Here is a 25,459-nt window from a genome sequence, read left to right on the forward strand (position 1 = left end):
CTCACAATGTCCTTAGAATTAAAAATGTGCGATATAATGGATTTTGCGTTCACTTTTGCTTGATATTACCACTGTCAGAGCAAAGGTGCTCTTCATACTTTATTCATTTAGCAAAAACGAACTTGAAAATGCAGTGGAATGAAACTATAGGACAGCCTGTGGAACTGCACCATGTCTTGGCATGAGAACTCCTAACTATAAATGGTACAATCAAGAGCTCATCAAGCTTCAAATTCAACCGCTTGCTTCAGAAGCTGTTAAACAAGCATGAATGCACGTTATCACCAATTTATCAACATGTAGGACAAAGTAATGGGAAATGAAACAGATCAGTTCTCACTTTGGATCAGTTTACATATGTGCTATTTGATTCACTGAATGAGTTTTACAACACTTGAATTTACCAAAGGCAAAGGTTAGCCCTGTAATGCTAGCTGTTTGCTTAGACACAATGCTGTTTTAAAAAGGCTCTGTTTAAAAATAGCACCAAAATGCCACAAATATGTCGAGATACAGATCTAAAAACAGAATTGTTTTGTCTTGTAGCAATGTAATAGGACTCTCAAAGCTTAAACTGCCCCACAGTCTAATTCACTGAATTTCCTGATTGTGCACATTTGTATGGAGGATTATATGAAGAGGTACATAGTATAAGTCTAGATTTTAAGTATCATTACGTAAAACTTGTCCAAAAAAAAAAATTCTTGAGAAGTGCTAGGTCTTTTGTGCATGAATGTCAGACATGAACTCTGACATGTCTGGAATGCAGAGAAAGGATGGCTTGGAACTCTGTCATACAGCTGCACATATAGTAATTCTACCTGGTGCTTAAAACACCTTACTGGCTGACAGCGTTGCCATAGTTACAACACAAAACCATAATATGATTAAATGCATCTATGGAACAACTGAGGCTATTGCCTATGACACAAAAACACTAGACATTGTCTCATTTCCAGAGTTCTGGGTGTGTACTTTGGTAACTGAAAATTGTCTGTGAGATCAACATAACATCTAACTTTTGTACATAATGGGAACTAATTTTTTTTTTTTTTTGCATATCAAATGTACATTCTAGATCATGCAGTAGCACCATTGTTTCTTGAGGTCACTTCACATCTCAAGAGATCTTTCACTTCCTTCTCCTCCCACAGTATTTGCCCTGGCATCCAGCTGCACCTGTGGAAAAACAGCTTGGTGGGTATCGTGTTTACTCTGATCTATTAGGAAGAAGAGCTTATAATGTAGCTTCAGGATCGATGTTTGGATAGTGAATCCCCAAAGCTCCCAATCCACAATGCCATTCTTTAATGACATGCTGCATCTTCAAAAAAATCTTGTCATATAAAATATGAATACAATAAGTGATGGTATTTATGTGCTGGAACAGTTAAAGTGTTTCAAGATCTTAAAACATTATTCTTATTATTCTAAATTCTAAAATTCTAAATTACAGAACGGGATCTCTTTTGCCTCGCTGAGACTTTGATGCTTATCTCAGATGAGTCACCCTAGCTTAAAGCTCTGTCTCTGTGTTTACACTCAGAGCCATACATTATGGCATGTATGCATATTAGAGGCTAAAGGAAGAGGTTATGGCACTCTTTTCCCTATCCATGTTTATAGGAGAGAGCAGCTGTATATAAGAACATAAAGTGTATTAGTTTGAATTGTATATTATCGGGTCACTCAAAACCTATCCCAAACAGATACTCAAAGCTGTATTTCCAAATCTAGTTCAACGCTCTCCATCTGGTATGTGAGACAGCTTCACCTGATATTGCTTATGTAATTCAAGGGAAAAGCTGAACACTGTTCCAACCGTGTCGTGAGGATGTTTGGGTTTAGCAGGGACACAAAAGATGAAAGTGGTGATTACATAAGACCAGGGATTAATTCTAAATCAGCGTTTTAGACACGCAGAGGAATATTTCTCATCAGTGAAGTCTAAAATCATTTTTTTATTTATCAAGATGCCACCTTTACAAGGTCACAGGAGAACAGCTTGTTCGTGTTTGAAATGAAATGTACCTCTATAGCCACCACCCAGGAATCCCTGGAGAGCACCATATTTGGCCGCTTTGGCTAAAATAAAATAACAAAAATATGGAAATTCATTAAAACTCTTTTAAAACAGGTGTATGGCAAACTACTACCAGCTCCATAAAACAGCCTATGATATGATACAGTTATACACATAAAAGAAACTAATCTAATGAAATGAAGATCTTTTTAATTAGCAGAAACATATGTTGAACACTTCAATGGCACTGTGCTGTTGGCAAACATATGTGCATATAAATAATGAAGTGTTGAACATGTTTTCCTGATTTTCTATATGTCTCAGAGAAATCACATGTCCTTTCCAGAATTTCAGCATCTGTAGTATGGAAATCTCGAACCAAATTTTGATTTAGGGATACTTTGATCTTTAAATGACCTTGTTCAGGTTTTGTAGTTCACAGCATACAGACATATGCATACTATAGTGAATTTTCTTAGTGAAAGCTTTGAAATACCTTGTTGTTGTGACAGAATTGTTCCCAAGTCTAAAAGAGAGAAAAAAGGATTTGACAATTAACTGTCCTTGAAAACAGGCAGAAAAGAAGACGCAAATTGTTCTAAAAAGTGTAAATTACTTGAATCACTTTTCATTCGCTTTTTTAGAAAAATGAAAAAAAAAAAGGCCACATGACAGAGAAGCCAATGTGTCTTACTCTCTCATGATTACGCGGTCATTTTTGGGAGACATGTGATTACACAAGATCAGATCCTCAAATATTATGAATTACGAATCACACACTTATTGTGTAGTGTGCTTTAAAACTAAGCTCACATGACCAGTAAGACACACTGTTGCCTGAACTGGTTATGGTCAATATGCAAATTCATTTGCATAACATTTGCGCTCCAGCCTGAAACAAATTTTTTTTTTATACAGCTACACGGAAAGCTAGGATAGCAAACAATGTTGGTTATTCAGAGAGCCTGTCACATGTTTGCACCACTTTCCATGATGACCAGTAGTTTCTTTCTGTCTCAGTCCTTTGGATTAAAATGTTGAGAATAGGAAAAACAAAAGTGAAAAAGCACGTTCTGGTTAAAATAAAAAAATTCCAACTAAAACATGTTTGTTCTCCACAACTATTCCATTCTGTGGCATAGCATTGTCCAAATGATGACTAAAAATTTCCAAATCCATCTGCTTTTTAGAAATGCAGTTGACTGACTCATTAGATGGATTTGCTGAAGAAAATGTCTGTGAATGAACGTTCTATATTTTGTAGAAACAATTGACCTTTTTACTTTAACCAGAGCATGCAAGGGATTAAATTAGTATGTGCAGGCATAATCTCAGTATATACATGCTTTAGACATCATGAGTATATAATCTTCATAGGATTTGATCGGTTTTGTTGGTTATAAAATATAGCCTATATAAGAGATGAAAGCCCAACAACAGGAGAAAGAGAGATGCCCAAACCCATGATCTTAATAATGTCTCTTTGTAGAGCTATTGTTATGCCTCAGAAATAAACATTCTTATTTCACAAGATGGGTTTCCAGACTCTACCATCTCTTTCTCAATCTCTGTGTTTGGAACGGAGATGTGGTTGGGTTTTCTGTTTGTGTTACCTGTCTGCATGCATTTGTGCAGTAGTCCCATTCCTGCTTCAGGACCAGGACAAACAGATTACTCACAATTTTGTCAGCTACTCTAACAAAACATCTTAACTCATCTAACAGTAACATAAAACTGTTATAAGAGGGTTTTTTTTTCATTTTAAGGATGACTAGTCATGCTAAAACCTAACTCAGAACATTTATGTCACTGTGTGGAGAAGGCTAATTTATGTATCTTGTTCTATACATATCGTCTATGACACTTTTATCTTCAGTTTGTCATAACAGTGTAAGTGCTTAAGCACCAGTATGAACTCATCCCCTCACATGGATTTTTTTTTCAACTTTGAATCTCTACACAGTTTTCAAAACCTCTGACCTTTCACTTTGAAAAATGACTGTGTTCTTTTTCCCATGTGCTAGCTTGTCATTGATCTATGGTGCAGAGACAAATCCTTTGGGGTCAGTTTGCGATAACACAGGCTATTTCACTCTGTGAAGCCGTGAACCAAGAGGTCTGTGAACTTATTATCAAAACCTCCCATTCTAAGTGTTACAGTCAAAGCCTTCAGGTTTACATACCCTCTTAATGCTGCAAAAAATTTCTCACTGTCAGGATGGATTTCACAGCACAGCAGGCGTTATTTGGGTAATTTAAGGATGAAATTCATGGTATTAGCACAGGGCGTACTGTACCTGGGTAAGCTTGTGGGTAGCCTCCATAGCCTGGAATCACACCTCCTGTAAGAGGATAAAACGTTAAGACTGAACACTGCAGCCCAATATATCTTCCCTCAGACAATCTCTCTGGACAAATACTTCAAGCGTTTGCATGCTAGAGTCACATAAATTAAGATGAAAGGATTAAACAGTCTGTTCTGTTCTTAAGGCCAATATCGTTTTATAAACCTATAATGGCCTGTTTTGTATATTATAAAGTGATGTACAGCATGGGCGTTCTACAGTTTTAGCTTGGTTGTGTCAGCTCGGTCGTTCTGTTTAACTAGCTGCGTTGCTGCTGTCTCCAGGAAGCGTCTAGGGGAGAATAACTGTTTGCAGAGAAATGAATAGCCGTCATAGGATTAAAATCCACTTTTTGTCTCGTATTTGCATATGCTAAGAGCTGATCCAAAATGACATTTCAAAAAAACTTCAGAGGGACTGTAAATAGCGCTGCAACAGGAGTGGGATTAACTGTTAGTATAACAAGACTGTCAGCAGCAGGAAATGAAAAGTGATGCTCCAATGCTGCGTGATTGTGATAACACAGCTGTCAGGCCCGAGAGGGGGGGGGGGGGGGGGGGGGGGGGGGGGTGGAAATTCCAAATCGAGTTTGTGAGACAGCGCCCTACCCACAGTTCAAGTAATGTACCGCTCTGTGTGTGTATTATGCAAAACATGGAACTAATGGGTTGCAGTGCATGAATTTGTATTATCATAAGCCTAACTACACAAGGTGGAGGTGATAATGTCATGCAAGAGCTTGAAATTCACCAATGAATGGCCGTCTTTGATGCTTGATATGCGTGCTTTAGCAGTCGTTTGAACGGACAGAGCCCACAGTATATGTTTATTCATAATGTTATGAAATAACCACAGAACAGATATTCTCACCTGGCTGCTGAGCTCCTGTGGCAAGAGAGCCATAGCCTAAAGAGGAACCAGGACATGGGGAGAAATTGCAGTAATTTAATGCTGGGTTGTTATGGACGGGTTTCACTTTGTACTGTTGATAGCTCAGCATTCATGTTCCCCTTCTTCTCTCATTACCAGCAGTCTGACTCCACATCCTCCATCCAACCACCAGACAGAGGCCTCCAGAGGATCAGACTATCTATGAAATACCACTTAAAGCTCCAAAATCCGTTACAACCTCAGCTCCTGACCATAATCTGTCTCTATTGGGGATTATTCATCTGTCATTTCCTGAATTTGACCTTCCGGTTACACTGTACGGAGGTAATTTCAGTGAAGGAGTCTGTCTGCTAACCAAACAGGCAAGTCGTAGATGACCCCTCAGGGGTGTTAAGCAGCAATTATGTGGGACCGCTGAGCAAATGTTCTGGATACAAACAAACAACGCTGGAGCTGATAATGAAAACAACCCGAAACGGTTACAAACTGTACCTGGTTTCGGTGGTTTCCCAGCTCCAAGTCCAACACCAGTTGGATACCTCACACCTAAAATGGCAAGACTTTGATTAAGTATTACAATAATCTCTAAAATATTAACACAGATAAACAGTGCCTGAAACAGATACTTTGCTCATTATTAAGGTACATTTTCCATTAGAGTCATGCTTCGTTTAATATGAACTGTGTCGCAATCCACTCAGAATATGAGAAATAGAATAGACTGTGTCACATTCCTGGCACAACTTCTGTCAGCTGTTTCAAAACCAACCCTGTCCCTGTGGAGGAAGGCCTGACTGATGGCATTTCCTGGTTAACGGTCATTTGTCCGTGCGATTGTAATTCTGAGGAAGGCTTCCAAAAGTCACCACTCTACGAATGTGATATGTGAGGTTTTCTTTTTTTTTCTTTTTAATTGTTAAAGAGTAAGGCTAAACAATATTAATCATATTTCCCATTTTATGACTTTATCATATCATTTCAATAATTCCACTGTAAAAATGTACTGCCAATATGCATCAAACACAGAGTATTACCACTGTCTGGTTTGCAGTTAAATGCACAGAGATACAAATACATACAGTATTTCTCACTCTCTCTCTCTCTCTCTCTCTCTCTCACACATACACATACACACACACACACAGATGTATATGCACCCACGCATAAACATACTTGTCAGTGGCATGTTAACACATTTTTATTGTAACTGTACCAGTTCCAAGTCCTGTACCACCCACTCCACCAGTACCAACTCCTCCAGCAACTTCATGAGACAGAAGAAGGATACAGTGAGACCACTTACATGCCTCTCAGGAAACATCATTGCTAGAATTTCAATGATGTCTTTCTCTTAAAAATCTATCGCTGTGGAAATGAAACTGTAAACAAATCCACAGATGGTTCCACACCTAGCTTATGAAACGTAGAACGTCAGAAAAGGAATGTTTACCGATAAAATCAAATTCCCATTCGAATGATAACACCTTGCTTCATACATTTAGGAAACCTGAAACCTTACTATCTAAACTCTTATTACCTGAAACCAAGATATACACTGCTAACCAAGACTAAGATTCTCTTTTACTTCCAGTTGCTATGTGAATGCTACAGTACACGGAGGAACATCATACCTGGGGGCTTAAGAGGCTTGGCTCCTGGTAAAACCCCTGCTCCTGGCCCTGTTCCAGTAGCACCGTAACCTGGAACTTGAGCTATGAGAAACAAGAGAGAGGAGAAGATCCAGTTGAGACTATAAACCAGCAATCTGTTATAACAGTGCCTGTAATGAACTCAGGTTAAAAAAAAAAAAACACTTACCCCCAAAACCTGCATGTGGGTACCCACCAACAGTACCAGGAGCTGTGGAGGCAAAGTAGTGGTTATCAACATTCATATATGAGTCACTGGGTTCAATAGTCAATAAGTCAATAAGATACCGAAAAGAAATAATGGAAGCAGGGGGATCCGTTTGTGCTTTCTAAATAACAAATTCAGCTTTACACCGCACCTTATTTGTGCTAATGAGACTATTATTGTTTTCTTCAGTAGCCCAAACCATACTTTAAGTATTCTGGCGGTGCGTGCTGTGTTTTTAATTCGCCGCTATAGCGACGATCAGAGCGAGCCGACGATAGCTGTCTGGCTGAGGAAATTTAGTCACATTTCCCTGTGACTCATTCCTCCTCCTCCTCTGCCCCTCAGCACAGACAAATGATAAGCGCTCAGCCTTAGGGCCGGTGACAGCCCTATCAGTCCTGAAGGCAGATACAACCACTTTACCAGATGACTGTGCTGTCTCGTGGCTTTGGCCGTCTTACACGTTTCACAGACTGGCATCGCTCATTATCAGCTCATTAACCGATAACATTTTGATAAAGTCATTCGAGGATGCCAGTAAATTACTTGAAAATATTTTTAATAGCGGTGTTTTCATGTCAATCAAAAGCGTATTTTCCTTGATATTTAATTTACGCGGTCTAATTTTAAATCCGCTGTGTAAGTCTCCAGCGCCAGACAGACAGGGAACACAGATCATGTGAACCATCTTAGACGGTATGAAACAAGCGGATGTGTTCCTGAAACGTTCGTGTTCTTTCTAATGCATCCTGCGTGCAATGTGTAGTCTTGCTCTTGCCATGTGACAAGCGGCGCCTCTCACACGACTTTGTTGTCTTCCTCATCGCCCCTTGGCCGCATTCATTTCATTGTGCGCTAATGTAATTCTGTGCATGAACTCTTAAGCAACAGCTCATGAGTGGAAGTCTTTTACCCTCTGTCCACCGTGTCTCTTATTAATTCCACAGGAGTCTTAAGACCATTAAAGCCTTTAGGTAGACTCTGGTCCTATAACAAGGACAGTCAGATGGAAGTAAGCACTATACGTGCATGTTTAAGGACATTTTTGAGGATTTTGTGTAGAAGTATCAATTACAATGTGAAAGGGGGGATACTAATTCCTTGAACAAAGTTTGTTTGTTTGTTTTGTAAATTTGACCTCAAAGAAGGTCATCTGTGAAGAAAACCGAGGCATATGTTGTGTTGGATTTACTAGGTGATAGTTCATTTAATTAATTATGGTAATTTCTTAAATATTGACATAAAATTAATTTACAAAATTCCTTCATTGCAACTGCTCACAGTCCTTACCTGGTTTAGGTGGTTTAGCACCAGGAACAAGACCTTTAAAGACACATTCCAGAGGAGAAAACTTAAAAACAGGCACACCACAAATCTACTGCATTTAGTTGATTGTGCTGCGACTGCCATCTAGTGGCAAGTAAAATAATTGCTATCAACTAAATTGTGGGCAACATATGAATGGGGAGCCTACGACCTGAAACAGTTTACCGAGCAGCACGTATATACATGCTAATGAGTGCAGAAAAATGAAGAGACTGTGCCAGTTTCATCACATATCCCATCCAATGAATCTAGAGGGTGATGCACAACTCTTTTGCAGCATTTAACAGACTTAGGCACTGAATCAATTAATGTCAAAACAATTAAGCTCAGCACAGAGTGCAGTGTTCTGAAAACACAGAAAACTACAGATATTCATTTATGGAGACTTCAGATGCCTTCAGGGCTTCAACAAAGAAAACTGGAAGCAAGTCCAGGTCATTCACTGAATTCTGCGACATTACTGAGAACTAGAAAGATGCACAGATGGAGAAAGGTGGGTGAGAAGGCAGACAGGGATAATATGTGCACTCATTATATTGGCTGAATACTCAGCTGTACCAGACAAAGTCAGGCTTGTGCTTTAAACCGAAACAGAGAGTGCTTTTTTTTATGCCACATTAATAATCTGGAAATCATAGAATAACAGATTCTTTGTTGCTAAGCAAACTGGTTATATGAGTTATATATTGCTTTATGTATGGAGGAATGAGATCGAATTAGAGGAGACAATATTGCAGTAACAGTACTTACCACCAGTGGGCGGCACTAGTCCTGCTCCTGCTAACAAATACAGAGTTGTATGTTAAAAAAACAAGGCTGAATTCACACATTCAGATATATGCATGTATACAAGTGACAACGTCTCTATATTAGGTCTCTGAATCTACATGTGGTCATAATATTTTGCCTATTTATCTCTATTAAAAAGGAACATTACCAATACCTGTCCCAGCTGTAAAGAAGAAAGTAGGCAGGAAAGAAAAATAAGAAATTAATCAATCTAAAGAGAGATTCACAACTCCAGTCCTGGGGGCCCACTGTCCTGGCCGTCCTTGTTTTCACTCAGGACTGACACACCTGATTCAACTGATCAATTAATCATCAAGCTCTTGATTAGCTCAATTAACTGTGATAATAAAGAGTTAAAACAAAGAAGTGCAGGACTGTGGACCCCCAGGACTGGAGCTGAGAATCACTGATCTAAAACAAACAAAAAGAATAAACAAGTTCATGAAAAAATAAAAACAACATACCACTAGGCTGAATCACTCCAGCACCAACTGTAAATATAAGACTTCTGTTACCACAACAGAATGCATGACATGAAAACCTTATTCATGCTCCAAACAAAATAAAAATAAACAAACAAATAAATAGATAGATAGATAACTGACATACCACCAGGTTTCAGGGCTCCTGCGGAACAGAAATACCCCAGGTTAAATTTCTCACTGTGTAAATGCCTTTCATGTCTTTCAAAAGGCACTCATGATGACCAGTGAAGACTATATTCACCATGTTTTCATAACATCAATTTCAATTAATAAAAGGCTCAATTAAAACATCTTACCAAAGCATTTAAATAAGTCACAAGACCATTTGAGACTAGATATATTTTGAGAAGAGGTTCTAGTACGCACCTGGAACTATTCCTGTCGCACCTGATACAAATGGGGAAAAAAAAAAGTCATTCAGTGTTTTGAAGTTTGGAGATGACTGAATGGAGAAAGTGTTTTTTTTTTTCTCACAGCATACAATTAAGAACAAATATTTTGTACTGGGAAAGACTGTTTCTAATCATATAAAACATGTGACATGTATACTGGAGAGCAGCAACAGTGCAAGCGTGGGGAGCTGAAGAGTTAGTGGAATCACAGAAGAAAAAAAAAAGAGACTGTCAATAAACCGAAGAGAACTGCCACTACACAGAAACCAACAGGACACGAGAAAGGAGCATGCAACACAGAAGATCTTACTGGGCTCAGGGGCCTTGCCAGTTGCAACAATAGGCGTTGGTCCTGCCAAGAAACAATAGGTTCCACCTTCAACCCTTGCAATTTAAAGATTTACGGCGTGGAGGTAACTAGCTCTGTGGCCATAGAAATAAATCAGCTTTGGCAAAAGCCACTGGCACTGGCATTGGTGTAGAGCAATTAGCTACAAACAGTTATTGAACTATGAGGCCCATTTTTGCTTGGTGAGGAATAGCAGAGGATGTAGCGAGTTAGCGTTCAGGGGGTCAACGTATAAGGGGTCCACGATTGGTGGTCAGTGGGGGGAAGAGCCTGCCATCATACTGATTTGCATTACAGCGTAAACAAGGACGCAGCTTGGATGGGAACAATTAGGAGGCTAAAGCCAATGATTTTGAGCTCTCTGATTCCTGACGGCTGCTGTAAAAGAAACGTTTCAATTTCTGGGTGTTCAAACAAAGAATACAAAAACACACATGGAGCTTAAACCTACAGGTAAACACAGCAGTATGGCAAATCAAAATTTGAGTTATCAGCTTCGAACAATACAGCAAAATCCCCAAGGCTGGTTGACATCTCATGTTCTGGCTACTTTTGTGTTTACCTGGTGCAGGTGTTCCACCGGGCGACAAAGTTGGTTCTTTTGCTATAAAATACAAAACAGAACAACTGAAATGAATAACTGGGATCTTGTACCTCTAAATTCAAAGGACTGGCAGGTGGAGCTTAAGTCATTCACTTGTGGCTGTGCAGAAATGTGTGTAAAGAAGCCTGTGATCTACCTGGTTTCCCACTTGGAGCTAAGGGCACCCCAGTACCACCAGGCACCCCACCCACACCAACACCAACACCAGGTGTAGCCCCTGGTACTCCAACACCTGTTCCAGCTATGCCAGCACCTGTGGAATATGACATATCTCTGAAGTAAGAAAGCAGAGACAGATCCAGGGCAGAGATTCCGCTAGGATTTTTTTCTTGTCGGTTCTGTGTTCGGAAAGGATTTATTTTACCAGACAAATTTCAAACTTACCAGTCACGTTTTAATAACAGTCTATGTTACAAACGCAAACATAATGTATACCTAGGTTGACGGAAGAATGACAACGACTTCAAATCAGTTTGACTATATAATGAACAGTAACGATTAAGCAAAGCTAACAGTAACGACTGAGCAAAACTCAATATTAGCCGCTAGAATGTACGCTATTACGAAATGTCTGTAGCTTGTAACATCTGTAGCCTGTTTAAAAAAAAGGCTAGGCATACATGGCATGAAATGTAGCCATCAAATGGCATCAGATGTATAGGCGACCAAGTAACATTTTATTTTCTCCTTTTTTTTTATTGCGACAAAGTCCTCTGCTGTCGACTTGAAATCAAACGTGTCCAATGTGTCTTTGCAGCTTGATTTGTGCATAAGCCGCGTCATTCTCATATGTTTTGTATGAGCATTATTACTGGACATTTTGAACAAGTTTTTAATTTATAGTTTTTATATACACACACACACACACACACACACATATATATATACATCTTTCTCTCTCTCTATTTATATAAATTTTACCAGGCAAAAACTGGTAATTACCGGCTAGCGGAAACCCTGATAAAGGGTATATTATGAAATGTATACACATTTTTGGACAGAGTAGTACGCACTGAAGGGTAAGAGTTAGTTACCATATTTAGGAGGTTTCACTCCACCTGGATATCCTGTAAATATGGAAAAACCAGCTGTTAGATTTTAACATTAACTGCATCATTGCACTTCCAGGTCTTGGGAGAAGTCATGATAAGCTATAGATGTCAAGTTAAGCTATAATACTATGAAAGACTATGAAATACTATGAGAGGCAAAGGCTATTGAATTTACCTCCAACACCGACTCCTGGTGCTACTCCTGTTCCAACTCCTGGTACACCTACGCCACTCACTGTTCCACCACTTGGCACGGCTCCTGTACCAACTCCTGTAGGTAAACAACACAGCAACATATGTGACTTGAACAACTGATTTTATTGTGCTTCTTTTAGTGGAGAATTTATATAAAGGATTTGTGAGCTTTCTCCTTAAGCAATAATTATAAAAATAGTCAGAACCTCAAAATGTTATATACACTTAGGGGTGATATGAATCATGTCCCTACCATATTTGGGAGGTTTAGCTCCTCCCGGAAGTCCTGTGGTGGATAAAGGGCATTATAGTAAGAAGTACACAGATAAAAAAAAAAAAAAAAACAGTGAGTTGTTCTGACTTCCCTTCCTGTACTTACCTCCTGCGGCCCCTGGTACTAACCCAGGAACAACTCCCACACCTCCTGGTACACCTTCACAAGGTAATATATTTCAAATCAGTGAAATACAGTTCAGCAGACAAAAATATAGAATAAAATTTCTTATCACAAATGACATAATGCTATGTTAATAAAACAATGACATTCCAGAACTTGCCATATTTAGGAGGTTTTGCACCAGGCACATAACCTAAAAACAAAAGATAATAAACATTATGCTCACATTTCTCTCTCTCTCTCTCTCACTGTCTGTCTCTCTCTCTCACACACACACACACACACACACGACACGTTCATGCTCCTCTCTCTGAGACCTGGAGTGAAGCTGACAGTCCCTTTCACATTCTATCAGCCTTCATGTATTACACCTAATGAAGCAACCCAAATGCATCATAAAAATAATATGTTTTAAGAGAGCATGCTGTTCCGAAATGTTAAAAATATTTTTTTGATCAAATGTCGTATCTAAATTAGTCTAAATTTTGTCCTTTTCAGAGATCATGGCATGACCCCACATAACATCACAATGAAGTTACACATAAAGACCAAGAAAAAACTTTTTTTTTCTTTAAAGTTTGGCATTGGTCTTTCAGCGGTGTTAGCATTCTTTGATATTACATACTCACTAGGAACTCCACCTGGTACACCGCCTGGCAGCCCACCAGGAACTCCACCAGGAACACCACCAGGTACACCACCTGGAACACCACCAGGAACTCCTGTACAAGGTAGAGTATTGATTTTTGTTTGCACACATACATTTACGTGAAGTTATAAAGCATTCCATTATACACAATTTTTACTTAAATATCACTTGTTAACCAATTTTTGTGCATATGAAGAAGAGGATTACAGGAAGTCACCAAAAGTATTCTTACCATATTTAGGAGGTTTAACCCCAGCTGGATATCCTATATAATTATACAAAAAATATAACATTTTAAGAGCACCTCAACCATGAAAAATACAAAGTGTGGAATCTATACAATCTATTTCAGAAAACTGTGTGGGCCTGTGATTTTTTTCTCTGCCTTTCTTTTTATTTTCTTGTGCCATTTATGTGCTCTGTGACTCACTGGGATTTCACAATAGTTCTGGAAACCCTTCCATTCTCATTTAAGTAGTGTTAACGGGAAAGGTGTCAGCTCACTACTCACCCCCATAAGGAGACACTGGTACTGATCCAGGCACAACTCCTGGTCTTATTCCAGCACCACCCAGACCTACAGACAAAAGAAACAATAAGAATATCATTAAAACACTGGTAAATCATTTAGACTTCAAATTAGCAACACAGTGTGTGTTAAACTATGAAGTGATTAATATGATCTTGGTTTACTGTTTTCATTTATTTCTGTATTACAGAATAAACATATTGCTTGTATGAGTACACAGAACCTCTAGATGTTACACCAAGGTAGATGAAGTAGAAAGCTGAAGTGTGTACCATATTTCTGGGCTTTAGCAGCAGCATATCCTGTAAGACACATTCATGTAATTAACATCCTTGTTCCAAAACCTTCATACAAAGCCCTATCTAACAGATTTGCGAAAAATATGCAAGTGGATATAGTCTGTATTCCTCATTTGTCAACCATCTGCCAAGCATGTCATCTGTCCATCTTTGTCAATTCTCATAAAAAACAAACATTAATCTATACAAGTGATTCAATCAGCTCCTTACCTCCAGGCACACCCCCTGGCACTAACCCTGGTACGCCCCCAGGCACCACTCCAGGCACAAACCCTGGCACCCCGCCAGCTCCAGGTGGTACACCTGTAAGGGACAGAAACATCTTTTGTGAATAATTGTGATGCAGCCAGTTTGCATACTGCAATCCAATTTCTCTATCATTCTACTGTGTTCTGCTTCTTTCAACATCCTCCAAACTTTCCAAACACATTTCTACAGACAGAGAAGAGCTGTGTGCAAAATGAGGGGGATTCATACCATACTTAGCCCCAGGTCCCACCCCAGTTCCATAACCTATGAAACAAAATTGCAACGTCAATCATCGAGCAGCATAGCGTAGCCAGCCGTAGGAGTTCAGCCATACATCAGGCAGATAAACACAATCTCTCTGCCAAATTTCTGAGCATGATCTCCTGTTTCAAACATTTGAATATTGCCCAAGTCCAATCTATCTAAACGAACATGTTTACAGTGTGAAATGTGGTTCTAACTTGTCAATGCAGAGAGTAATTGAACTGACATTTTGATTTACAGCTAGCTTGCATTTGGCTCTGTCGACTGTGAAGTGGAAGAAACATTTATACATAGCAATGGAAGTTCAAGCCTGATGTCATAGCAACACGTGTGAATCACTCTGGCCACAATAAATAAAAAATACATCTGAAGTGTTCCGTCCAAGATATTCCTATTCAAAAACTTCTTTACAAATGCTCTCCTCCTTAGTCCTTTCCAAATTTCCTCTGGACAGTGATCACAGAAAACAGATACATAATATTTTTGAGGTAATTTTGTTGCTCATCAAAGGACAAAGGTTGATTGCTTTCACATCGATAAACCAAGTTGTATTCCTTTAAAAGAATTCTTGACAGTCGTTTAATTTTACCTTCGGGGCCTAGGTACCTACCACCAGGAACTAAACCAGGAACTCCTCCTGGAACTGTATAACCACCACCAGGGAGACCTTCAGAAACAATAAATGTCTATCATGTATTTGAAAATATCTAAGATGAAGACTCTTTAATAGAATCGTTTGAATGAAAACTCGTACCCTGCTTCAAAGCTTTAGCACCACTAGGGAGTCCTGTAACGCAAACCGTTAAACAGGGCAGCTTTAACTCAAGTTATGAGTGGTATTTATAGGATGGCATTATGAAAAACAAATTGTAAGAAGGAAAAAAAAATCATTTCAAAAACTCATCCATTGATCTATTCATTCAGTAAATAAACCCATCAATTCAGTAAATAAACAAAATGAATCCAATTTGAGAATCAGAGCAGAATCTCTACTTAATAAATAATGAATCATCTGAAATAAGTTTCAGTAATTCTGGATGAAACTGTATCACTAATACCTATGTTTAACATACATTTCTAGATAAATCAGCTCTCCTAAATAATATGTACTTTAAATGACCTAGACCTGTCAAATCCTGTGTAGCTGTACCTGCTTAGGTGGATCTTCATATATATTACAAAGTGCTGATGAGCTGAATGTCAAGACTGTGATTTACCCCCAACTCCAGTTCCAACCCCAGGAACCACTCCTCCTCCTGGTAAAACTCCACCAACTCCAACCCCTCCTGGGACACCTATAGAAAACTGACATGCTCACCGATGTGTTTATAAGCTTACAGTTGATTTTTCTGGGTAAGTAAAGTAATTTTTGTGGAATAAATATCAATATACATTTTGATATTACAAAATAAGAGTTATTCTTACCATATTTGGGAGGTTTAACTCCCCCTGGATATCCTGTAAGACACACATCCCCTTATCCATTCGAGTTGCACACCCATATTTAACAACGATCACATCGATGTATTGCATGATGCAAGTAACCAAATATCAGAACTGTATTCGTATTTACAGTACACGGAGGGGCAACCGTAGACAGCTTTTCTATCTACTTTGATCTAGAGTGTGTCAGACTGTCGAGCTTAGTTTACGTTACCCGTCAGCATTCAGGGAGATAAGCAGAAGTTAATGACATTGTTTTCATTACCTCCAGCCCCTGGTGCTGTCCCAGGGATCCCTCCTGTGCCACCCACTACCGGAGCACCTGGCACAGCACCTGTACCTCTAGCTCCTGAAGGAACCAAAAAACAATTGTTTTTGCTTAGTGTTGAATTAATTCAAGTTGCAAGTGAGAAAAAAAAAAACATGGGTTTGTTTTTCTGTGTAAATTTTATGTCCAGTAGCCCAATAAATATTGTTTGCTTGTTATATTTACCATATTTAGCTGCTTTTGCTGCTGCATACGCTATGAAATGCAACAGAAAATACCAGACGTTACGAGCTATTCCAAGTTCACTGAGTGCGCTATGTAAAAAGAGCACTCCAATTACAAAAGAAAAAAAAAATCAAAAATAGTCATTGAATGAGGATACTTCCTTATTTAGAATATAATCTGACTGGACTGTTTTTGGCATATAGTTCTGTCTTTGCAAGATGACCTTTTTTTTAAAAAAAAATCTGGCTCAATTTCATGATATTATTACAAATTATATGAGCATTATATCAAATAATGTTCTATCCTCATTAATCAAGATTTGAAACCACTCTCACCATCAAGCCCTGGTACACCTGGGTATACCCCAACTCCTGGACGAACAACCCCTGCTACGCCACCTGTCCCCACTGGACCACCTCCAGCACCTGATGATAAAAAGGAAAATTAGACTACATTTGATCGGTTCTGCATGACTAAAGTGGAACATGTGCCCAGAGAGAGAGAGAGCAACTGAGAGCTGCATTGAATACAGTACAAGAGCAATGTCAGTGTTTTTCATACATCTCTTAAATAAGAGGTGGCCTTGTGTGCAGGTGGCCATGTGTGCGGTGTGCAATGATCTCATATGAGCATTAATATTCAAGCATGTAATCTTTTTCAATCAATACCATATTTAGCAGCCTTGGCTTGAGCTGGGGTAAGGCCTCCTACACCTGCAGATGTGGGTAGATGAATTCATATACATTACATCATAAATATGCTAAACAATTCAATACATGCAGGAAGCTGTCAAAGACAAGAGAACCCACTGGACAATCCAATGAATGCAAAATGATCCATAAATTAAAAGAATTATGCTTTAACCTCCAGCTCCAGGGAAAAGTCCAGCACCTCCTGGAACACCACCTGTCCCTGCTACACCACCTAACCCACCTAAACCAGTTTCAGCATCGGAAAGAACAGTGAAAAAGTGCTTATGAAACACATGGGCATAGCCTGTATTGATGTTTTTCAGCATTAACGAGTGGTATTAAGACATGTTTCATCATTACCATATTTAGCAGCTTTGGCCTGAGCTGGTGTCAGTGCTCCTACACCTGAACATAAACAAAACAAGGTAGAGAGATTTTTTCACGGTCATGACACCACGCATTCTGGCTCAGAAATACTAATCCTCTGCATATGGAAGCTCAACGGACTAGTGCAATATACAGAGAAATTATTGCTAAATATTACAAGGAAAGGGGTTGGAGTGTGTAAAACAGAGTGATCTGGCCTGTGTTAAAATTATACTGACCTCCAGCTCCAGGGAAAAGTCCAGCACCTCCTGGAACACCACCTACCCCAGCTACACCACCAGGTCGAACACCTGTGGTGAAACACAAAATATAATCAATGAAAGCAAAATGTATTGAGATGTGCAAACGTAATATCAAATTAAATATTAAAGAAAAGTTCTCAAGCCACGCATGTGCACCGTGTACTCTTTATCATTACCATATTTAAGAGCTTTGGCTTGTGCAGGTGAAATGGGTTGTGTTCCCACACCTAAGAGTAAAGGACATGCTTTCGGTCACGTGCTGATAGCTTCATCGAGTGTACATTTGAGCTGAGTGCAGCATGCTGTGTACAGGCATGTCAAGGAAGCATTGAGATGTGCTTGAACATTTGTGTATTTAAGCTACAAGTAAAGCTTTAAAACACACGCATTACTATCTTCTGTGCATAACGATACACTGGATACATGAGAGAATAACATCTCTGTGAATACCAACCAGTTCCTGTGGGGTATCCTGGCTTTGAGCCTGGGCCTCCTTTGCCACCAGGAAGTCCTACACCTGTTCCAAAGCCCCCATATCCTTTATAACAGAAAGGCAGTGCTGATAAGAATGTCCATAGCAACAGCACATGCAAACACACACACACACGTGCACACACACACAGAATTTGTAATACTGTACCATAAGGAACTTTGCTTCCAGTGTAAGGTAAACCACCTGTCAGGGCAAGAAATGGGACAATATTAGTACCACTCATTTGTACATCTCAGTGGTAACAGCTAGTTCGCACTGGTAATACAAGCTAAATCATTTTTATCCAGTAAATGTTTGGGAGTATGCTAATTCTGCAATGTTGTATAGTGTAGTCTACTGTTGTGCGCTGTACACAAGTACAATTTTACAACTGATCTTGAAGGTTGAAAAAAAAAAAAAAAAACTGTCAACAACATTCCAACATAAGGTTAGTATTGCTACATGATTCTTCATAATATCAAGGTTTGATGAAAAACAGGCCATGGTGGGTTTCTAATTTAGTTATTGATCCTTTTTTGCATGAAACCATGGATTTGGACGCAGAAAACATCCCAGTGTAAAAGCTCAGAATGTAGGCTAAAGCACAGCTGATTCCAATATTAAGCATGGCCAAGTCTTCCAAAAAACCTGGGTTATATTAAATAATTGAAATACAGGTTATTCAAAAGAGGAACATTTCCATTGCAATGCTTTCTTTTTTCACAACAAATTATGAGCCTTTTTGATCCATACATAAGTGTGTTTTTGTAGAATATCTGATCAGTAGGCCTTCATTCAAGAATTCCCTCCACACATGGTTATAATGTAATCAATTAAATAAGCTGAAATAACGTGGCATTGTTTGTGATTAGAATGAGGGAAGGAAAAGAGGCAGCTGTTCAAAGAATGCGGCTGTAAACAAATAAATAAATAAATAACTTTATAAATTCAGTCATTTATTTACTTAAGAATTTCTTTAAGCATCCCCTTCCAAGATCTCGGTTATTCTTCTAGATTATTCTCTTTGATCTCACAAGAAGTTCTTATGTGTGCACAATGACTTCATGCATGACTGCATTTGTCATCTCACCACATTTCCAAATGAGGGACACATTCCCCTGAATCCTCTCATTAATCTGGAATTGTGTTGATTTTACATTGGTTGAACTAAAGGAGAGGTCCTTTGAAGTGAATGGGAGTTTCATGCAATCATGGTTTAGTACACAGTTTGTTTAATTTTTAAAAGCGTGGAAATAGTTCTCATTTTGAGGCTCAACACATAAAAATGTACTCCAAGATTTTAAGTTTTAAAACAAATATTGGATGGATGGAAAACTCACCACTTGGGACATTATCAACATAGAGGAAATGGTGCTGTCCTCAAAAAAAAGAACTATCGGCTCAGCATAATCCAAAGACAAACGCACCATACATAACCTTTGGGCGGTACCCATAGAAAGGCCTTTGGTTGTTTCCATACTGTGGCACAAAGTGCCTGTGCACTGGCAGGAGATATACTGCAATGGATTGTTATATGGTTTGGATTGAACAACATAAAACTTCCTATTTGTATAAAGGAAGTTTTACATCTTTTTTTTCCCCATAAACCAAACACTAAGTTCCCATAAACCTAAGTTCCCATAAACCAAACACTAAGACATATTGTGCTCTGGTTTATTCCTGTATTTCCCATATGACACTGTTTTGCTAAACTGTTTCATAAATATTTATAAATATAATTTATAAAAAGCAAAGAACAAATGGTTTGCCATTGCATGACAGATTCATGAAAAAAGTGGAGTGAGACAGAATATGCTCTGTACCTGGAGTTTTGGGGGTTTTAAGTGGATATCCATGAAATACTCCAGGTTGTGCTGGCCCATATCGTGCTAGTTAGAGGAAACCATACAATATCAGTGCATTAAACAGCCAAATACACTGTATTTCAGTGCAAAGGCTAGAATAGTGGGTCCTGCACTAGTCACTGTGGAACACAGTGTAAAACATGTTATTTCATGAGTATATTAGTGTAAAACAGGATTTTGTCTTATATATATATATATATTTTTTTTTTGATAAAATGGCAAATAACTAAACTTGTGTTAATTTGAGCAGAGAGTAATGATCAAAGGGAACTAGTCTTTAATGAAGTTACGTCTAAATATGAAGACTTAGTTAGGACAGATTTCTTTAATATTAATATTCTGACATAAAAATTCTTTAAATTACCCTTAAGGAAGGGTAAAAAATGGACTGTCATTACAGGAGTAGAAATTCACTTGATACTGGCAGATAGAGTTTATCACAGACTTGATTTCTTAGACATTACTCAAAATTGCACACCCAGTAGTTGGAATCTTTGACTTACCTGACTTGGGCTTAAGTCCAGTTCCTGTTGGTACACCAGGAAGAACTCCTCTTCCACCAAATCCTGTGAAGATGATTTGAAAGTTCTCTAACAAAACCATACCTGACCTTACATGGTTGGTGAAATTTCAAAACAATGATAATTATTCACAATCGTTATCCATTTTCTCTTAAACGTCTGTGTGTACACTTGCAAGGGCTGTTATAAAAAGAATGAGAGTAAACGGTGAAGAAAACACACCTTGTGAGGGTGCTATTCCACCCTGATATGGTCCAGGCACTCCCACTCCTGAATTGACCAATGAAATAAAATAGACGCTGGCTAATGCTCACTCTTATCTATTTTTGGCAAGAGCTGGCATAATCAATCATTTAATTTCAAATTTGAGTACATCCAAAATATCAGTTTTGATTGAAGGCATAGTATACACACACACACACACACACACACACACACAGACACACACACACACACACATTCATTCACCTGGTACTTTAGAAGCTTTACCCCCAGGACCAACACCTGGGACTGCACCAGTTTGAGGAATGACGGGTGCTATCGTAAAGAAAGATAAGAGAATGGCATTTTTAAATGAAGTGTATACATTAAAATTGTGGAGATAATCCTCTTGATCTTAAATACTGATTTCAGGAAAGTAATCTTTGTAAGATCTGTAACTGGATATTGTAAAACTTGGCAATGAATCAGCGCCAAATTGCTTTCACGTCTCTCACCAACTCCACCAGGGCCTCCACCTCCAAGCACAGTGGTCCCTGCACCTGGTCCTAGATGAAGGAGAAAGACACATACAAACACACACACACACACACACACACATGCACACTGCAATTAAGACTTGGTGTTGCAATGTGTTGTGTTGAAATTTAAACTGAAAATATGAATGGTATCATTACTGATTAGCTTTGGCTTTGTCTCATAAACAAAATGAATGAGAACTTGGAGTTGTGCACCAGAAAAAAAAAATCAGATATGGTCTGTGTTTCCTTAAATCTCCAAGTGGCTCTTCTTACTAACACATCCAAGTTCTTAACTAGGAAATGAGTGAAAACAAGAGTATTTAGTTGCAGAGTTTGGCAGAGGATAGTTTTTCAAGTGGTTTCAAAAGCTTTCATCTCTTCGTTTAATCTTTGCCCATCTGATAACTAACTTTGAAGGGCAGACATTTCACACTGTCTACAGAATGCGCTGAGAACAGTCTGAAGTAATGTACAAGATTCAGAACAGCACATTCCACCATCATTACTCCAAACAGAGGACAGACTGGACTATTTGGCTCATCCTTTGTGATTCTTTAATTGAAGTTCAGGCCAATTGGAATACCATCCAAGAAGGAAGACCAAGAGGGGAACATAGTACACAAACTGCCTCATCCTACTTTGAAAGACCACCACAGCTGCCGAAGCTATTATAGCAATAGTATCTTTAATACAGTATTGTTTTCAGGTATTTGGGCATTATAAATGTACAATAGTAAGTAAGCAGGCAACAGAGAAAGCAAGTAAGACTTTCAATGCTTTTTGCAACACGTAATGTGAATTTCACACCTATGTGAGTTACAACTGCAATTAACAATACAAACAATGCGTGTGTATGTTCGCAACCAAAGTAAAAGGACATTTATCCATACCTCCCTTAGGCAGCTTAGGACCTTTTCCAGCACCACCTGTAATAGAGATGCAAAGTCATTCTTTTCCTTATGTAGAGGTTTTCTTTCGTTTTAAGTTGGCCCAACAGGAAAATATGATTTAAACTTGTGGTTTTTGGGATGGCAAACATGGCTAGTACCTGCTTTAGCTTGTTTCAGTCCTCCAGGTCTCACACCGGGGAAGAAGCCTCCAACACCGCCATATACTCCATAGCCCCCGTAACCTCCTGAAGAAAACATTACAAAGTGAATCTAGAGAACATCTGAGGTTTTTTTTTTACCGTACTGTAACTCCACAGTCCCATCCTTCACCTGGCCCGTATCCTCCTCCAAGACCTCCAGCACCCAGACCTCCTGGTCCAAGTCCTCCAGCACCCAAGTTTCCATAACCTCCAGGACGAGAGAGTGTGAGAAAAGGGAATGTGAATTTGGGAGGAACTCCAAATGGCAGGAAGTGATAAGCAAATCAGTCATCAAACAGGACTCCCTCCACATCCTCGACATTGATATTCCATATTTTAAACATACACTGCTATTTCATTTGGCAGATGAGACAGTAATTTTGTCAGGTGATAAACACCAGATGGAGCACTTTAGTTAGTAATATGTCTGAGCGAGACCAGTGCTACAAAATGCATGTCTTTGGCCAGATGAAAATGGACTTCGAATTCACTGAATATTTATGTCAATATCCTGCATCTTCTCACCACATGGATATACTATACAGATGAAATTTTGAACCAGATAACATTCCTTGTTTATGATGTGTGACAAGAAGAGACTAAAGGGGATGGAAGTGGAGGGGAAAGGGAATAGAAGTTGTTTCTGAACTGTTTGCCATCATAAATGTAAGAATGAGCCATCATCATAAAACTTGCCAAATGAGGCTTTAATTATTAATTATACATTTAAAAAAAAAGAACTTCAGAACAAGTGTGATAAATGGTGAAATTCAGCTAAGCACCTTTGTCATTTCCGGGCCTCTTATATCACTTTGAGAAAAACCCCACAACAAACTAAAGTATACCTTAGCTATGGCCAAGACATCGTAAATTATAACCGGACTGAATTTTTGCCAGACTGCTAGAGCCAAAGCAGGAACAGGAAGGTAACAGTTACACTGTGAGACTGACACATTCCTGTCCTTAGAGGGAAAAGACTTGTTTTAAAGAAGCAGATTTGTTTTAAAGAAGCTTTGCAGGTGCTGGATGGTTTATAACAGGGGTGGGGAACCTATGGCTTGCAAGCCAGATATAGCTCTTTCGTTGACTGCAAGTGGCTTGCAGACAAATTGGAGCTGAGATTTTTTTTTAAAACAATAAATAAGCGGATAAGAATAATACTACTGTGTCAATTCAACGTAAAACTCTTATGACAGTAACTACAATTCGAAATTACAAAATAATCTGACCTAGCTTAACCTCAGTCGGCACCAAAACTCAATTTTCAATGCACAATGTGGCCCGAGACGGGTCGCTGTCAGGTCAACTTCAAACAAAATTACAAATATCCCTCCTTTTCATGTGTTAACCTAGCTGGCTAGTTTGCTTCTACCGTTAGAGCTCACAAGAACATGTCCAAAAGAAAAAAAGATCAGGACTACCGTTCGTTCCAGGCAGAGTGGACAGAGGAGTTTGCCTTTGTGGACAGAGCTGAGTCTGCTGTATGTTTAATATGCAATGATAGAGTTGCATCGATGAAACGGTCAAATGTAAAGCAGCACTTTGATATGCACCTTGCTGCGTTACCATCGACATATCCAGCTGGGGACAGTAGGAAATAAGCATGTGAAGAGCTCCAGAGGAAAGTACGGGCCGGTCTGCAGCAACTCCGTGCATGGGCCAAGCAAGGTGATGGGAACTCGTCTAGCTTTGCTGGTGCTTTGACAATCGTGAGGAATGGGAAGCCATTCACAGATGGCGAGTATGCCAAAACATTCACGCTTGATGTGGCCAAAGAATTGTTCGATGACTTCCAAAATAAAGACACGGTAATCAAAAGAATGAAAGACATGCCACTGTCACAGATTAAGGACATAAACGCAGGTACATACTTTTCTCTCGCCTTAGATGAGTCTACTGACGTTAGCCATTTATCTCAGCTCAGTATAATTGTGAGGTATGCTGCAGGTGACACATTGCGTGAGGGGAGTCTTGTTGTTTTGCCAATGAAAGGATCAACAAGAAGGGAAGATATGTTCAAGAAAAGAATTTATCAATGGATTAACTTGTTTCTGTGTGTACCGATGGTGCTCCCTGTATGTTGGGGAAAAACAAAGGATTTGTGACACTTCTACGTGAACATGAGAAGAGACCCACCCTAAATTTTCACCGCATCCTGCATCAGGAGGCGCTCTGTGCTCAAACATGTGGCAAGCAACTTGGTGAGGTGATGTCACTGGTTATTCATGTGGTCAAATTTATTGTTGCCTGAGCTTTAAATGATCACCAGTTCAAAGCACCGTTAGACAAAGTTGGAAGTAATTATCCTGGCCTGCTTTTGCACAGCAATGTGTGTTGGTTGTCAAGTGGGAGGGTGCTCAGCCGTTTTGCAGCCTGCCTGAGCGAAATCAGAACTTTTCTCGAAATTAAAGGTGTTGAGCTTCCCAAGCTAGCTAACATTGAGTGGTTCCTGCAGTTTCACTATCTCATGGACTTCACTGGGCATCTAAACCAGCATTGAAACCGGTCGTCCTCTGCATTTTGAAAGACTGCGAGAATTTAGAGATGCATGCATAGCAAGTGACCCCACCCAGCAGCTAGCTGGCTTCACATCCAATCTCCTGATGTCCTTCAAATCACGTTTTGGAGAATTTCATGAACATACTGTTCTTTTCAAATTCATCACCCATTCACACAGGTGTGCAGTGGACAAAGCCAACCTGATGTGCATCCCCAGGGTCTCCATGGAAGATTTTGAGGTGGAGGTTGCTGACCTGAAGGTGTCAGACATGTAGGGGAGTGAGTTCAAGTCATTGAATGGGGAGTTGGAATGACTTGCA

General features: G+C 39.2%; 1 protein-coding gene across 1 annotated transcript in view; it reads right to left on the reverse strand.

Annotated features, from left to right (window-relative positions):
- Nucleotides 1–640: 640 nt before the first annotated feature.
- The window catches only part of elna (elastin a), a 45,318-nt gene continuing 20,499 nt past the window's right edge, over nt 641–25,459 (reverse strand). Inside the window, exons 6-55 of the mRNA XM_030778013.1 lie at nt 22,771–22,848; nt 22,599–22,685; nt 22,441–22,476; nt 21,527–21,577; nt 21,279–21,347; nt 21,033–21,080; nt 20,793–20,855; nt 20,248–20,313; nt 18,593–18,628; nt 18,407–18,490; nt 18,129–18,179; nt 17,929–18,000; nt 17,684–17,728; nt 17,496–17,564; nt 17,300–17,344; nt 16,967–17,056; nt 16,632–16,661; nt 16,404–16,487; nt 16,121–16,153; nt 15,913–15,990; nt 15,450–15,482; nt 15,306–15,362; nt 14,660–14,695; nt 14,393–14,485; nt 14,156–14,185; nt 13,866–13,931; nt 13,587–13,619; nt 13,335–13,427; nt 12,866–12,898; nt 12,688–12,741; nt 12,562–12,594; nt 12,289–12,384; nt 12,096–12,128; nt 11,198–11,314; nt 11,020–11,061; nt 10,419–10,460; nt 10,083–10,103; nt 9,841–9,858; nt 9,696–9,722; nt 9,193–9,222; nt 8,407–8,439; nt 7,078–7,119; nt 6,891–6,971; nt 6,473–6,523; nt 5,752–5,805; nt 5,239–5,274; nt 4,321–4,365; nt 2,520–2,549; nt 2,032–2,085; nt 641–1,179 (exon numbers count right to left, since the gene is read on the reverse strand). Coding sequence (XP_030633873.1) covers nt 1,133–1,179; nt 2,032–2,085; nt 2,520–2,549; nt 4,321–4,365; nt 5,239–5,274; nt 5,752–5,805; nt 6,473–6,523; nt 6,891–6,971; nt 7,078–7,119; nt 8,407–8,439; nt 9,193–9,222; nt 9,696–9,722; nt 9,841–9,858; nt 10,083–10,103; nt 10,419–10,460; nt 11,020–11,061; nt 11,198–11,314; nt 12,096–12,128; nt 12,289–12,384; nt 12,562–12,594; nt 12,688–12,741; nt 12,866–12,898; nt 13,335–13,427; nt 13,587–13,619; nt 13,866–13,931; nt 14,156–14,185; nt 14,393–14,485; nt 14,660–14,695; nt 15,306–15,362; nt 15,450–15,482; nt 15,913–15,990; nt 16,121–16,153; nt 16,404–16,487; nt 16,632–16,661; nt 16,967–17,056; nt 17,300–17,344; nt 17,496–17,564; nt 17,684–17,728; nt 17,929–18,000; nt 18,129–18,179; nt 18,407–18,490; nt 18,593–18,628; nt 20,248–20,313; nt 20,793–20,855; nt 21,033–21,080; nt 21,279–21,347; nt 21,527–21,577; nt 22,441–22,476; nt 22,599–22,685; nt 22,771–22,848 — 2,675 coding nt within the window. The 3' untranslated portion in view covers nt 641–1,132. The remainder of the gene's footprint in view (nt 1,180–2,031; nt 2,086–2,519; nt 2,550–4,320; nt 4,366–5,238; nt 5,275–5,751; nt 5,806–6,472; nt 6,524–6,890; nt 6,972–7,077; nt 7,120–8,406; nt 8,440–9,192; nt 9,223–9,695; nt 9,723–9,840; nt 9,859–10,082; nt 10,104–10,418; nt 10,461–11,019; nt 11,062–11,197; nt 11,315–12,095; nt 12,129–12,288; nt 12,385–12,561; nt 12,595–12,687; nt 12,742–12,865; nt 12,899–13,334; nt 13,428–13,586; nt 13,620–13,865; nt 13,932–14,155; nt 14,186–14,392; nt 14,486–14,659; nt 14,696–15,305; nt 15,363–15,449; nt 15,483–15,912; nt 15,991–16,120; nt 16,154–16,403; nt 16,488–16,631; nt 16,662–16,966; nt 17,057–17,299; nt 17,345–17,495; nt 17,565–17,683; nt 17,729–17,928; nt 18,001–18,128; nt 18,180–18,406; nt 18,491–18,592; nt 18,629–20,247; nt 20,314–20,792; nt 20,856–21,032; nt 21,081–21,278; nt 21,348–21,526; nt 21,578–22,440; nt 22,477–22,598; nt 22,686–22,770; nt 22,849–25,459) is intronic.

This window comes from Chanos chanos, chromosome 6 (genome assembly GCF_902362185.1).
Source record: "Chanos chanos chromosome 6, fChaCha1.1, whole genome shotgun sequence".
NCBI classification, from domain to species: domain Eukaryota; kingdom Metazoa; phylum Chordata; class Actinopteri; order Gonorynchiformes; family Chanidae; genus Chanos; species Chanos chanos.